The sequence below is a fragment of the Ranitomeya imitator genome, chromosome 2, assembly GCF_032444005.1.
Source record: "Ranitomeya imitator isolate aRanImi1 chromosome 2, aRanImi1.pri, whole genome shotgun sequence".
NCBI classification, from domain to species: Eukaryota; Metazoa; Chordata; class Amphibia; order Anura; family Dendrobatidae; genus Ranitomeya; species Ranitomeya imitator.
This window is the reverse complement of record NC_091283.1, coordinates 829,309,118-829,324,993: the sequence shown is the minus strand read 5'-3', so window position 1 is coordinate 829,324,993 and position 15,876 is coordinate 829,309,118. Positions and strand designations below refer to the sequence as shown.

General features: G+C 51.5%; 1 protein-coding gene across 1 annotated transcript; it reads left to right on the top strand.

Moving 5' to 3' along the window:
- The first annotated feature begins 205 nt into the window (after positions 1–205).
- HPS6 (HPS6 biogenesis of lysosomal organelles complex 2 subunit 3) lies at positions 206–14,068 on the top strand. The gene is made up of 2 exons (XM_069754059.1): positions 206–843; positions 10,411–14,068. Exons 1-2 carry the CDS (start codon positions 292–294, stop codon positions 12,256–12,258), a joined length of 2,400 nt encoding a protein of 799 aa, XP_069610160.1. The 5' UTR covers positions 206–291; the 3' UTR covers positions 12,259–14,068.
- The last annotated feature ends 1,808 nt before the right edge of the window (positions 14,069–15,876 follow it).

The following is a 15,876-nucleotide window of genomic DNA, read 5'->3' as shown; positions in this document are numbered from 1 at the left end:
TTTCATGGTACATTCCAAAAAGACCACTCCCTCCAGGCCCGTCAACTGACGACGGCAAAATATTTTTTCCAAGCCACGCCTTCAGGTCTACAAAACCACGACGCCATTGGTCACTAGTCACGTGAGTCAAACCCTATTGGGCTGAACTGAGCCAATCAGGTTAAACGTTGCTGAGCGCTCCGCCCCTCCCTTTTACAGGTGATCCGGAAGTCAGGCGGGGGTTGGTCTCGTGATGAGGAGAAGAGGCAGCAGACGGGAGCGGACATGCCGGGATAACGGGCGCTGAGCGGGATGGCGCAGCTCGGGCCTCCGCTGCTGGCCTCGGATTACACGGACTTCGGGCGTCAGCAGCTGCTGCGGGAGGCGCTCCATGCCCGGCCCGGGGACGGCCGCCTGCTCTGCAGCCCGGACCGGAGACACCTATTCCTCTGGCTGCTGCAGCAGAGGAGGCTGCTGTCCTTCCCGCGGCTGCCGGCCGAGACTCCGCTCCCCGGGGCGCACCTGGAGCAGAGCTGGGCGGCCCGGGACTCCCCGCAGCTGTGCGGGCTGCTCTTCCCGCAGTACTCCCCGCAGGACTGGCTGCTGTGCCTGGTGTGGGAGAGCGGCCGGGCGGATGTGTGGAGCCCTCCGCGGGGGGCCGGCGGCCGGACATGGCTCCTCCTGCGGAGCCTGGAGCTGTGCAACAGTCCGCGGGCCCGGGTGGTGGCGGTGACCGGCGGCGGCGGAGGAGGAGAGCTGGTGTGGTGCGAGGAGAGGGCGCCGAGCAGGCCCGCAACGCCTCAGCGTCCCGGCCGGTCCATGTACTGCGTGTGCCGGAGGGCGCTGCGCCTGTGTGCGGGACAGGTGAGCCCCCCATATATACACTGTGCAGCCCCCCATATAATGTATACATGTACTGTGCAGCCCCCCATATATACTGTATACAGCCCCCCGGCCGCTCCATGTACTGCGTGTGCCGGAGGGCGCTGCGCCTGTGTGCGGGACAGGTGAGCCCCCCATATATACACTGTGCAGCCCCCCATATAATGTATACATGTACTGTGCAGCCCCCCATATATACTGTATACAGCCCCCCGGCCGCTCCATGTACTGCGTGTGCCGGAGGGCGCTGCGCCTGTGTGCGGGACAGGTGAGCCCCCCATATATACTGTATACATGTACTGTGCAGCCCCCCATATATACTGTATACAGCCCCCCGGCCGCTCCATGTACTGCGTGTGCCGGAGGGCGCTGCGCCTGTGTGCGGGACAGGTGAGCCCCCCATATATACACTGTGCAGCCCCCCATATATACTGTATACATGTACTGTGCAGCCCCCCCATATATACTGCGTACAGCCCCCCGGCCGCTCCATGTACTGCGTGTGCCGGAGGGCGCTGCGCCTGTGTGCGGGACAGGTGAGCCCCCCATATATACACTGTGCAGCCCCCCATATAATGTATACATGTACTGTGCAGCCCCCCATATATACTGTATACAGCCCCCCGGCCGCTCCATGTACTGCGTGTGCCGGAGGGCGCTGCGCCTGTGTGCGGGACAGGTGAGCCCCCCATATATACACTGTGCAGCCCCCCATATATACTGTATACATGTACTGTGCAGCCCCCCATATATACTGCATACAGCCCCCCATATATACTGCATACAGCCCCCCGGCCGCTCCATGTACTGCGTGTGCCGGAGGGCGCTGCGCCTGTGTGCGAGACAGGTGAGCCCCCCCATATATACACTGTGCAGCCCCCCATATAATGTATACATGTACTGTGCAGCCCCCCATATATACTGTATACAGCCCCCCGGCCGCTCCATGTACTGCGTGTGCCGGAGGGCGCTGCGCCTGTGTGCGGGACAGGTGAGCCCCCCATATATACTGTATACATGTACTGTGCAGCTCCCCCCCATATATACTGCGTACAGCCCCCCCCCATATATACTGCATACAGCCCCCCAGCCGCTCCATGTACTGCATGTGCCGGAGGGCGCTGCGCCTGTGTGCGAGACAGGTGAGCCCCCCATATATACACTGTGCAGCCCCCCATATATACTGTATACATGTACTGTGCAGCCCCCAATATATACTGCATACAGCCCCCCATATATACTGTATACAGCCCCCCGGCCGCTCCATGTACTGCGTGTGCCGGAGGGCGCTGCACCTGTGTGCGAGACAGGTGAGCCCCCCATATATACACTGTGCAGCCCCCAATGTATACTGTATACAGCCCCCCATATATACTGCATACATGTACTGTGCAGCACCCCCATATATAATGTATACAGCCCCCTGGCCGCTCCATGTACTGGGTGTGCCGGAGGGCGCTGCGCCTGTGTGCGAGACTGGTGACCCCCCCATATATACACTGTGCAGCCCCCCATATACTGTATACATGTACTGTGCAGCCCCCCATATATACTGTATACAGCCCCCCGGCCGCTCCATGTACTGCGTGTGCCGGAGGGCGCTGCGCCTGTGTGCGAGACAGGTGAGCTCCCCATATATACTGTATACATGTACTGTGCAGCCCCCCCATATATACTGTATACATGTACTGTGCAGCCCCCCCATATATACTGTATACATGTACTGTGCAGCCCCCCCATATAAACTGCATACAGCCCCCCGGCCGCTCCATGTACTGCGTGTGCCGGAGGGCGCTGCGCCTATGTGCGAGACAGGTGAGCCCCCCATATATACACTGTGCAGCCCCCCCATATATACATGTACTGTGCAGCCCCCCATATATCCTGCATACAGCCCCCCCGCCGCTCCACGTACTGTGTGTGCCGGAGGGCGCTGCGCCTGTGCGAGACAGGTGAGCCCCCCATATATACTGTATACATGTACTGTGCAGCCCCCCATATATACTGTATACATGTACTGTGCAGCCCCCCATATATACTGCATACAGCCCCCCATATATACTGCATACAGCCCCCCGGCCGCTCCATGTACTGCGTGTGCCGGAGGGCGCTGCGCCTGTGTGCGAGACAGGTGAGCCCCCCATATATACTGCGTACAGCCCCCCCATATATACTGCGTACAGCCCCCCATATATACTGCATACAGCCCCCCGGCCGCTCCATGTACTGCGTGTGCCGGAGGGCGCTGCGCCTGTGTGCGAGACAGGTGAGCCCCCCATATATACACTGTGCAGCCCCCCATATATACTGTATACATGTACTGTGCAGCCCCCAATATATACTGCATACAGCCCCCCATATATACTGTATACAGCCCCCCGGCCGCTCCATGTACTGCGTGTGCCAGAGGGCGCTGCGCCTGTGTGCGAGACAGGTGAGCCCCCCATATATACACTGTGCAGCCCCCAATGTATACTGTATACAGCCCCCCATATATACTGCATACATGTACTGTGCAGCCCCCCCATATATAATGTATACAGCCCCACCGGCCGCTCCATGTACTGGGTGTGCCGGAGGGCGCTGCGCCTGTGTGCGAGACTGGTGAGCCCCCCATATATACACTGTGCAGCCCCCATATACTGTATACATGTACTGTGCAGCCCCCCATATATACTGTATACAGCCCCCCGGCCGCTCCATGTACTGCGTGTGCCGGAGGGCGCTGCGCCTGTGTGCGAGACAGGTGAGCCCCCCATATATACTGTATACATGTACTGTGCAGCCCCCCATATATACTGTATACATGTACTGTGCAGCCCCCCATATATACTGTATACATGTACTGTGCAGCCCCCCATATATACTGCATACAGCCCCCCGGCCGCTCCATGTACTGCGTGTGCTGGAGGGCGCTGCGCCTATGTGCGAGACAGGTGAGCCCCCCCATATATACACTGTGCAGCCCCCCCATATATACATGTACTGTGCAGCCCCCCATATATCCTGCATACAGCCCCCCGGCCGCTCCATGTACTGCGTGTGCCGGAGGGCGCTGCGCCTGTGTGCGAGACAGGTGAGCCCCCCATATATACTGTATACATGTACTGTGCAGCCCCCCATATATACTGCATACAGCCCCCCGGCCGCTCCATGTACTGCGTGTGCCGGAGGGCGCTGCGCCTATGTGCGAGACAGGTGAGCCCCCCATATATACACTGTGCAGCCCCCCCATATATACATGTACTGTGCAGCCCCCCATATATCCTGCATACAGCCCCCCCGCCACTCCATGTACTGCGTGTGCCGGAGGGCGCTGCGCCTGTGCGAGACATGTGAGCCCCCCCCATATATACTGTATACATGTACTGTGCAGCCCCCCATATATACTGCATACAGCCCCCCGGCCGCTCCATGTACTGCGTGTGCCGGAGGGCGCTGCGCCTGTGTGCGAGACAGGTGAGCCCCCCCATGTATACTGTGTACAGCCCCCCCATATATACTGTATACAGCCGCCCCGGCCGGTCCATGTACTGCGTGTGCTGGAGGGCGCTGCGCCTGTGTACGAGACAGGTGAGCCCCCCATATATACTGTATACATGTTCTGTGCAGCCCCCCATATATACTGCATACAGCCCCCATATATACTGCATACAGCCCCCTGGCTGCTCCATGTACTGCGTGTGCCGGAGGGCGGTGCGCCTGTGTGCGAGACAGGTGAGCCCCCCATATATACTGCATACAGCCCCCCATATATACTGCATACAGCCCCCCATATATACTGCATACAGCCCCCCGGCCGCTCCATGTACTGCGTGTGCCGGAGGGTGCTGCGCCTGCGTGCGAGACAGGTGAGCCCCCCATATATACTGTACAGCCCCCCATATATACTGCATACAGCCCCCCGGCCGCTCCATGTACTGCGTGTGCTGGAGGGCGCTGCGCCTATGTGCGAGACAGGTGAGCCCCCCCATATATACACTGTGCAGCCCCCCCATATATACATGTACTGTGCAGCCCCCCATATATCCTGCATACAGCCCCCCGGCCGCTCCATGTACTGCGTGTGCCGGAGGGCGCTGCGCCTGTGTGCGAGACAGGTGAGCCCCCCATATATACTGTATACATGTACTGTGCAGCCCCCCATATATACTGTATACATGTACTGTGCAGCCCCCCATATATACTGCATACAGCCCCCCATATATACTGCATACAGCCCCCCGGCCGCTCCATGTACTGCGTGTGCCGGAGGGCGCTGCGCCTATGTGCGAGACAGGTGAGCCCCCCATATATACACTGTGCAGCCCCCCCATATATACATGTACTGTGCAGCCCCCCATATATCCTGCATACAGCCCCCCCGCCACTCCATGTACTGCGTGTGCCGGAGGGCGCTGCGCCTGTGCGAGACATGTGAGCCCCCCCCCATATATACTGTATACATGTACTGTGCAGCCCCCCATATATACTGCATACAGCCCCCCGGCCGCTCCATGTACTGCGTGTGCCGGAGGGCGCTGCGCCTGTGTGCGAGACAGGTGAGCCCCCCCATATATACTGCGTACAGCCCCCCCATATATACTGCATACAGCCCCCCGGCCGCTCCATGTACTGCGTGTGCCGGAGGGCGCTGCGCCTGTGTGCGAGACAGGTGAGCCCCCCCATGTATACTGTGTACAGCCCCCCATATATACTGTATACAGCCGCCCCGGCCGGTCCATGTACTGCGTGTGCTGGAGGGCGCTGCGCCTGTGTACGAGACAGGTGAGCCCCCCATATATACTGTATACATGTTCTGTGCAGCCCCCCATATATACTGCATACAGCCCCCATATATACTGCATACAGCCCCCTGGCTGCTCCATGTACTGCGTGTGCCGGAGGGCGGTGCGCCTGTGTGCGAGACAGGTGAGCCCCCCATATATACTGCATACAGCCCCCCATATATACTGCATACAGCCCCCCATATATACTGCATACAGCCCCCCGGCCGCTCCATGTACTGCGTGTGCCGGAGGGTGCTGCGCCTGCGTGCGAGACAGGTGAGCCCCCCATATATACTGTACAGCCCCCCATATACTTTATATATACTGTATACAGCCCCCCCATATATATATACTGTATACAGCCCCCCCATATATACTGTATACAGCCCCCCCATATATATACTGTATACAGCCCCCCCCATATATATACTGTATACAGCCCCCGGCCGCTCCATGTACTGCGTGTGCCGGAGGGCGCTGCGCCTGTGTGCGGGACAGGTGAGCCCCCCATATACTGCACAGCCCCCCATATATACTGCATACATGTACTGTGCAGCCCCCCATATATATTGTATACAGCCCCCCGGCCTCTCCATGTGCCGGAGGGCGCTGCGCCGGTGTTCGAGACAGGTGAGAGGGAGGGGATGTACTGTACAGCCCCCCATATATATACTGTATACATGTACTGTACAGCCCCATATATACTGTATACAGCCCCCCGGCCGCTCCATGTACTGCGTGTGCCGGAGGGCGCTGTGCCTGTGTGCGAGACAGGTGAGAGGGGGGGGATGTACTGTACAGCCCCCCATATATATACTGTATACATGTACTGTACAGCCCCATATATACTGTATACAGCCCCCCGGCCGCTCCATGTACTGCGGTTTGCCGGAGGGCGCTGCGCCTGTGTGCGGGACAGGTGAGCCCCCCATATACTGCACAGCCCCCCATATATACTGCATACATGTACTGTGCAGCCCCCGATATATATTGTATACAGCCCCCCGGCCTCTCCATGTGCCGGAAGGCGCTGTGCCTGTGTTCGAGACAGGTGAGAGGGAGGGGATGTACTGTACAGCCCCCCATATATATACTCTATACATGTACTGTACAGCCCCATATATACTGTATACAGCCCCCCGGCCGCTCCATGTACTGCATGTGCCGGAGGGCGCTGTGCCTGTGTGCGAGACAGGTGAGAGGGGGGGGATGTACTGTGTACATGTATTTATGGGGGCGGTATATAACATGTACACAGTACATCTCCTCCTCTTATCGGTCTCGTACACAGGCACAGCGCCCTCCGGCACACACAGTACATGGAGCGGCCGGGGAGCTGTATACAGTATATATGGTGGGGGATGTACAGTGTATATATGGGGGGGCTGTACATGTATATATGGTTGGCTCCATATTTGTGATTAATAATAATAATCTTTATTTTTATATAGCGCAAACATATTCCGCAGCGCTTTACAGTTTGCATACATTATCATCACTGTCCCCGATGGGGCTCACAATCTAGATTCCCTATCAGTATGTCTTTGGAATGTGGGAGGAAACCGGAGTGCCCGGAGGAAACCCATGCAAACACGGAGAGAACATACAAACTCTTTGCAGATGTTGTCCTGGGTGGGATTAGAACCCAGGACCTCAGCGCTGCAAGGCTGTAGTGCTAACCACTGCGCCACCGTGCTGCCCTAATAAAACAGGTAGCAATCATTTAAAACACAGATTAATTCCTTAGGGGTCCCCCACATAATGGGATTTGTGCGCATGTGCTTATGGGGCCATAGACTAAACTGGTGCCAACAGTGTGCCTGCGTCCTGATGTGCATCGTTTTTGGGGGTTAGTAGATGTCTGGGTGTCACCATCAGTAGGAGTACAGACCTGAAAATGATGCAGGACAGAGCGCACCTTCACCACCAGCACCATGATAATGTAACTGCCCCCAGGGGGCCACATCCTGATTATTGGGTGCTCCCTCTGTGTGTAAATGGCCTCTGGTTGTAATACAATGGGGAATGTCTTGTAGTCTCGGAGCCTTTGTACTTTTAAGCTTTTGTAACAATTGATGTGTCCTGATATCACTGCTAAGGACCTTTTACAAAGGCTGCAGAATACTTTAGGTATCACCTTCTATCTGCATATACAGTACTGGGCACAGCAGGTCAGAGGAGGAGGCGCAGCAGCCAAGTGTGTGGATACCGAGTCTACACACCCCATATAAAATGTCAGGTTTTTGTCATGTAAAATTTTTACCATTCTGTTTACTATAATCTGGTCAAATCCATTGCGTAACAAGCCAAAATAAATGTGGTGGGGAAATTTCTAAAATGGTATGGCTTGGTGGTATGATTCCTTCAAGTAAAAAAAACCCTGACATTTTAAGAGGCGCCTTCATGACTCTTTATATCCACTACAGGTCCAGCTTTGCGTGTAATTGCCGTATATAAGACAGGGATTGCTGGCTGCTGTGTAGTAAGAATGCTCTCAGTAATACGCATTTATCAGTTACCAAAATACAAACCAGTAAGGCTGGAGTCACACACAATTTATAAAACATCTGTCCGATTTTGTCTGCCGAGAATCGCACAAATGTTCTCCGTATGGTGATCCGTATGTCATCCATGTATAATGCCAGGATGCGCTTTTTTTTTTTTTTTTTCTCAAAAAAAAGTATCAGTGTGTCATCCGTATGGTGAGATTTTCTTACACACTTGCAAAATGAGCAAATAATGTCCGAGCCTTTCCTGTCACCTGCCCAATGCCTGAGAATTTCTCGCAAGTCACACGCATGGTCCGTGTGCCGTGCATCTTATTTTTTTATTCGCACCCATAGACTTGCATTGGCGTTTCTCGGCTGAGATACACGGACAATCGCAGCATGCTGCCATTTCACTCACAAGTATAATACAGCCGAGAAAAAAAACGGATGATGGGAGTTGCCCCATAGATTAACATTGGTCCGAGTGCCATGCGATTTTTTTTTTTTTTTTTTTTTTAAATATATCGCCTAGCACTCGTCCGTATTACGCTTTAGTGTGACCCTGGCCTAGCAGTGAATAAAAGAGACAAGTCTCATCACTATTTGGTGAATGCTCTTTGCCTCCATTACTTCTTGTCACTTGCAGTGTGTTCTAGTTTTTATTTATATTTATTTATTTTATTTTTTTTACTCTGCAGGAGGTTGTTCCAAACACCTTGGATCATTAACTAATGACTTGCAGACTGGATGATGTGAGATCGGGGCTCCTTGGGGCCCAAATCATCACTCCCAGGACTCCTAGTTCTTAATGACATTGCCCCTAGTTTATTCTTTAGCCAGACAACGACCCCAAACATCTGTCCAATCAGACGCCTCTGATATTACATGATGGATAAGTATCTAATGCTGGAGACACTACTAATCCTGACCGCTTGTCCATTTGCCGAAATGCAGCCCCATGCAGGACCTTCCACCATGCTTTACTGTTTCTTACAGACACACATATATTATTGTGCCACTTTGCAACCTCAGGAGAACAAATTTCCTTTCGTTACTGCCAAATATTCACATTGTGACCAGTCAGTCCAGAGACTGTGAAAGGTCGTGGTTTTATTTTATTTTATTTTTTTTTTCTGCAATTCTTTAATAAAAACCACTTTGGGGCAGACTTCACTCAACAGTAGATTGATTTAGTTGGGTGCCTCTTGGTTGCTGCAAGTTCTGAGCTGATGGTACAGTTGGACGTGTGATTTAGAATATAAGGAGCATGATGGGTCTGTCATCTGCTGCACTAAGTTTCCTTGGTCGACCAATGCGTCTACGGTCCTCAATGTTGGCTATTTTTTGGATGTTTTCATGCTGAGAGATGCGGGCAGATAATTATCCATCATGTAATATTCGGGAGGCATGTGATTTTCACTAAATTTGATTCTGCAATCTGACAACGACGCCCAAACATCCAGCCAATGTGATTAGTAATAAGGAGTCCTGGGGAGGATGATCCGGCCCCCGCAGAGCCCTGATCTCGCATCATCTAGTCTGTCAGATGGATCTGCACAAGCCTCATACACTGAAGATCTGGGGTCAGTTCTACAAGATGTTTGGAACAACCTCCTGCTGAGATCATTAATAAACTATGTACATATGACAAGAAGTGGTCAACACAAATGGCGGTCACCAAATACTGATGGGATTTTTAGATTTCGCTTTTGTTCATTCACTTTCCAATTTAATTGATAAGCTATGAACACTATTTCTGAAAGCATTTTTTATTCTGAAGCGTTTGTTGTACTCCTACCTAAAACTTTTGCACAGTACAGAATATGTTGGAGTTCCCTCCGCCCCTCACCTTATGCCTGTAGCTTGTGCCCCCTCATGTAGCCTGACCTATAGGGCATCTGCCCCATCCTTGTGATTATGTGACTGGCCCTGTAGACCATGCCGTCCTTCCGTATGTTGCTGCCTCCCTCGGTGTCCCATCTTATACGTACTGCTGTCCTGTAGATCTGGTGGAGATCAGAGCTGACTAATTTAGTCTTGCCAAAGAAGTAATGAAGAGCTTTTACTGATACGTGGTAATGGGAGCCACAGAGGGGGTGGAATAACACTGATTTTCTGACCCCATGGGAACACAAATCCATATTAGCTTTGGAGATGTGCAAGCCCTTTAAAGAGTTACCATTTTTACCTACGTGTTGTAAGCACAAGGTCTAGCGCTGTCTTTGCTTGTCTCGGTATAATCGTGAAGAGTTTCTGAACAATCTTCTCTTTTTCTCTCTTTTGGACCACAGGTGACCTTGGGCAGCATGAAGATCGTCCTCCATCACAGCCCCTTGTACTCCATGCTCTCCTCCTCCAACCACGTCTTCATGATTCCACTCAGTGACTCTCATCATCCTCTTCTCATATATTCCCTCCTGGAAGACCAGATGACCATGACCACCCCAACCACAGGGCTCCTCCACAGCAAGGCTCTCGCTGAGGGTGACTATAAGAAGATGCTTCTGGAATACGCCGGCTTACTGTCTTCTCAAACGGCCTCCGCAATCCAGCACTCGGTGGTTACCGGGGACGGGCAACTGCTGCTGATGACCACCGCTGGGCGGATATATCTGGTGAATGACGATGGGGCTGTGAGACGGATCTTCGATATCGAGCTTGTGGCGGAGGCTCAAGTTAAAATGCAGATATTTGGGCAGACGTTGGCTTGTGCCGTGGATAAAACTGTCTTCCTCATAGAGCTCAATACCGGGAGACTCCTGGCAAAGCAGATGCTCCACGTCGATGAAGTGTTCTTCCTGCGGGTATTGGATACTGAAGATGTCCAGCTGCTCACAAGAGATGGCATCTATACCATGAGCTCCACCACCGGCCCTGAAGACGATGGCAAGTCTGAGCCCTCATTGTTGGATATGGTCTATGAGGAGGCCTGTAAGTACTACCAAAGAAGAAGCCTGAGCAACACCAAGTTGACCGTGGCGGAGTTAAAGAAAGGGGAGATATTCCAGGCCCCCATCACCCTGTCTGCCATCCTAAACCACTACCAGAAAGATGGCAAATCCATGGACCAAGTGCAGTATGCGGATCTGATGGGAAACATAAGCAATGAGCTGCAAAGCTTCATCAGTCTGGAGCGCCTCAAGACCTGCATCATTACCGTGTCCAGAGACGACATCGAAAAGTACTGCGAGGAGCTGGTGGATCACGAGGTCACTCGGCTCTTCCAGACCGATATGGACCGGGACTGCCTTGTGTATTTTAACTCCTTGTTCCGCACCTTTCCAAAGGCGGCTTGGATGTCCGTAAGGAATAACTTTCAGTTTCTTCATAACGGAGACGGTAAACTCGTCGTCCGAGCCACCGCCGACTTATGGAAGAAGGTGCTGAGCCCGCTCCCGACGGGGTCTAGGGACAGCTCTCCTAACGGGGTGTACCCACTTTTCGAGGTAGTCTGTCAATCTCTGTGCACCTTTAAACCTAAGTGGCTTCCTGTTTTCGTCGAGCATGCCCAGGACTGCACGGGGCTAGCCTGGAACTTTACGCCCAAAGATAACTGTGAAGGTGCGCCCCTGTATAAAAGGGCCTTATCTGTTCTGCGGAAGTGGAAGAAAAACACTAATATGGACCTGGAGGTGGACATCCTGCTGTGCAGCGGGCGGCCACAGGCCATCGTCCAGGCCATACATGTACTCATCGGCCTACAACAATGGTCACGGGTGATGGAGGAGACGCTGAAGTTCTCGCGGCTCAGTCCCCGCATCACTAAGGACATTTTCGTCACCCTCCTGACGGAGTTCGTCAGGCACCGGCACCTGGACTCTTACATCGAAGAGCTGTGCGAGATTTGTCCAGAAGACATGACGGCCACTGACATCTTGAGGATTGTCCTACATAATCTACCCACACTTGAGTCTAATCCTCTTCCAATCTGCTGCGGCGCGGAATATCTGACGATCGGGCTACTCAAACCTATCCTAAATAAAGTGCTGCAGAACCAGATGAGAAGGGACGGGAAGTTCCCAACGCTAACATTTCCTCCGGCCGCTCCGCAACGGGCGGACATGTGTGTAACCGGTAGTCCTGTACAGAACGGGGACGAGCCGTCGCCCACCGACATCTACTCCCCCTATGCTTTATAAGTTATTGCATTATTTATGTCGTCGTAGCGGGGGTCTCATTACTAAAGGGCTCTCTGCTGCTTGCTGTGAGGTCTTGTTTTCAGCTTCCGTTGCATCCTTGTCCTAATCGCTCGCAATCTGAACAAGGTCGGGTCACTGAAAGGCCCGGACATTACAGCCAAAATGGTGACAGTATTAAATGGGGGATCCAGACTTGGGCAGCCACAACATATGTCTAAATGACTGGTACATGAGGCTCTGACCCCCAGACCTATCCCCAGAATGGGGGTCCCTATACCCCAGTATTGCACAGTGGGGTTACTGTGTTAATCGCCTCTATGGGAGTTGTACTTGCGATTGCAATGAAAGTTTTCTGTAACTCTCATGAAAGTGAACGTAGAGCGCCCTAGAGGTTCACAACCACTTCTGCACTCGACCACCCCGCCTGGATCTGGTGGTCGTCTTGCCCTTTAAATAAAAAACAGTAAATTTCCAAGGAGGGATCACCCATGTTAATGTCAATCTCCTCCATTTTGTCAGTGTTCTGCTTTTTTATTAGTTTCCTATTCAATGTTTACAGCGGAGATGGAACCCGTGCAATGAGATAAATGCCAATAGCACAGGAGCGGGATATTTATGGCCTATTGTCACATTGTGGGGGTCCGACCCCACCCGATCGCCTGATTAATGGGGTCTGCGTCCTCATTGTTCTGAGCACCTTTAAAAACAGATGTGCTACTCTTACCTTTTATGACATGTGGACAAAGTGCTCCCTCTAGTGGTGGCAGCGGGCAGACAATTGTATGTGTGGAGGATTTGGAGCTCTGTGCCAGAAAAACAAAGCTCTAAACACAAATATCTGGTAAATTTATATCCAAAAGAACAAAATGGTGTTGTTTTTTTTGGGAAAGTCACTTTTAATGTATTTGTTGGAGACTCTAATCGTTCGGCATGTGATGGCGTGACTGCTGCCGGGCAGTCTTTGCTGGTATCACGGAGACAATCCAGCATTGATCTGACTCGTGAGACCATAGACTGGCAATATGTGACCCCCCCCCCTTTGTATGTCGGGGGTCTTCTGATCAAGTTTAGATTTGCTCTGATGGCAGGGGTGGACCCCCTTGGCGGTACCCAACCTTTTCTCATCAGTATTGTTAGTTGTTTTTTTTTTTTTTTAAGTGTTTTATGGAAATAAAGATTAATAGTTGTATTGCAGCAATTCCAGAATTTCCATGTATACGTCCTATTTCAATTCCTTGCTGTTCTCAGGATCTCTGCTTGCTACCGGGGGAACGCTTGTAGTTGTGGTTTATATTATAGGGCTTAAGAGCTCTGCAAATAAATAAGCATCTCACAGCTGAGGGTATGTTGCATCCATCCTACACAATCAATGCATCAGCGTCTCTACCTGCACTGATGCATTGTAGCAAACAATTATGGTAGAAAAGTATATGCTACATATAGAGGGTTGCACAGACTGGTCTCACTGGCACAAAACCCTCAGTTGTAAGAAGTATTAGGTCTGGTTTAGATCACTGACAGCAAGCAGAGATCTTGAAGACAGAGACGAATTAATACATAAAGCTGTTTATTTACGTGAAGCCCCCAAACTGCTGTTCATGGACGTGGGCTCTTCTGAAGACTATTCTGTGAGATATGGATTCCCAGAGACCACCATACAATACTAATTGCACTTGTCTTCCTGTTCTACGAGGGTCCGCTGGGGGCTGTGGCTGTGTATAGCAGCGTGCGGTGCAGCTTGTAGATGATGCACATTTTTAATATTTCAGTTTTTTATGGTATTATGATCAATAAATACTTTTAAATGTAAGTTTCTCTGTGTGGTGATTGTCTGCAGCCTGTCCCATTAAGACCACGGTGGTCTCCAACATGCAGCAGGCAAGGGCATGATGATGGGAATTGTGGGTTTTGCAATCATCGGTCAGGGGTAACGGCTCGTGGCTTCCAACCATGCCCAACACAGGTTTTAGCTCTGTCACAACATGGAGCGCAGCTCTGGGGTATAAACTGCAGCTCTACTAAGTGGAATATTGTACCAACAATGACTTATTACATGGGCGGAGAAGACCCCTAACCAGGAGCGTCCCTGCTACTGATGAAGGAGGACTATTCTCTAGAGCAGGACTGCAGAGACCACAACTCCCAGCATGCCCTGTTATTCGACTGTTGGGAGGAGGGAATGTGACCTTCCCCCAAGGAGACAATAATGGCTTTCCAGGAAATGTGACCAGAAATCAATTGCCGGGAACTGCTGTAGGGAAGAACGGCTCTGAGTGTTGGCGGATAATGTGCACGGATCAATGCAGCCGGATTGATGACTGCTCCCAGGACTGAGGGTCCCGACCTGTCCGGCACCGCGCCCACCAGACACCGCATGGACTGCGAACATTCCTCCAACATTCTGCCACCTCTCCGCCACATTCCCAGCTCCGATCACACAGCAAGAACCTACCGACACGAAAACTGATTTTGTGCTTTGCAGGGTTGTTTTTTTTTGCACAATAGAGCATGTCGCTTCTTTCCACATTTTTCAACAATTGAAATGAATGAGTTGTAAAAAAAAAAAATGCTGAAAAACACAGGTATCGGGTTTTACGATGTATTTTTTTTGTTTGTACCAAAACCTGAATCCGTGGAATAGTACTTTTCTCTTGTGCATGGTGCAAAAAAAAAAAAAATACAAAAAACACAGGAGAAACAAAAGAAACCCTGTTTTGTTTCTGCAGCTTCTTCCTGCCAAGTGATAAGATTTTGCTGCTGAAAAAAAAACACCCAGTGTGAACTTGCCCTTATTCTGGGGCTACACAGCGACTTTGACATTTACAGAAATCGCTGCTTTAATCCTAAGGATAAACAAGAAGCAAAAAAATCAAAACGAGTTGGACTTTTTTTTCTTGACACATTCATCAATTTCAACTTTTTTTTTAAAATGTGCACAATTAATTTGCTCCTCTCCCCCCCAGCAGTAATTTTTATCTACGGCAGAATATTTTGAGCAAATTTTACAACCTGTTAGACAGCGAGCATTTTTGATTATGTGCCCAGATGGAGTCTTAGGATTCTCCATGTTGTACCCAACGTTATGTGGAATCATGGTCTTTACTTTTTGGGGATACTCGTCCCCAAGGCAGAAGTGTTGACTCTCCAGCTCCTCCGGAAGTCGCAGTTTGTGTGACCTGTATAATAAGATGGGGGATTTTACAAAAAGCATTCTGGAAATTCCTGGAGGCGAGAAGACAAGAGGATGAGTGTGGTCTGTAGATCCTGACGTGAGCTCTGAACGACCATTTTTTTTTTTTTTTTTTACGTGGGGCCTCGACGCCGTCTTCTGCATAAGGCGGATGATGTGCGACCGCTTCGTCCGTGCGGAGTAATGGGGTGCGGTAGGAGCCACGCAGTATTTTATCAGAGCTGATGAAGTGAAGCGGGAAAATATCTGACTCCATGCTTACAGAAGCTGGGTCTATTATATCACCCCAGAAAGCATACATTCTAAAGTAGATATTAAAGGGAGTTTGTCAGCACAAAATGACTGTTCAAACCAAGCACAGGCGCTCGGTGCATCAGGGCGTGGCCAAACAGGCTCTGTGCACACGTTGCAGATTTTGCTGCGGGTCC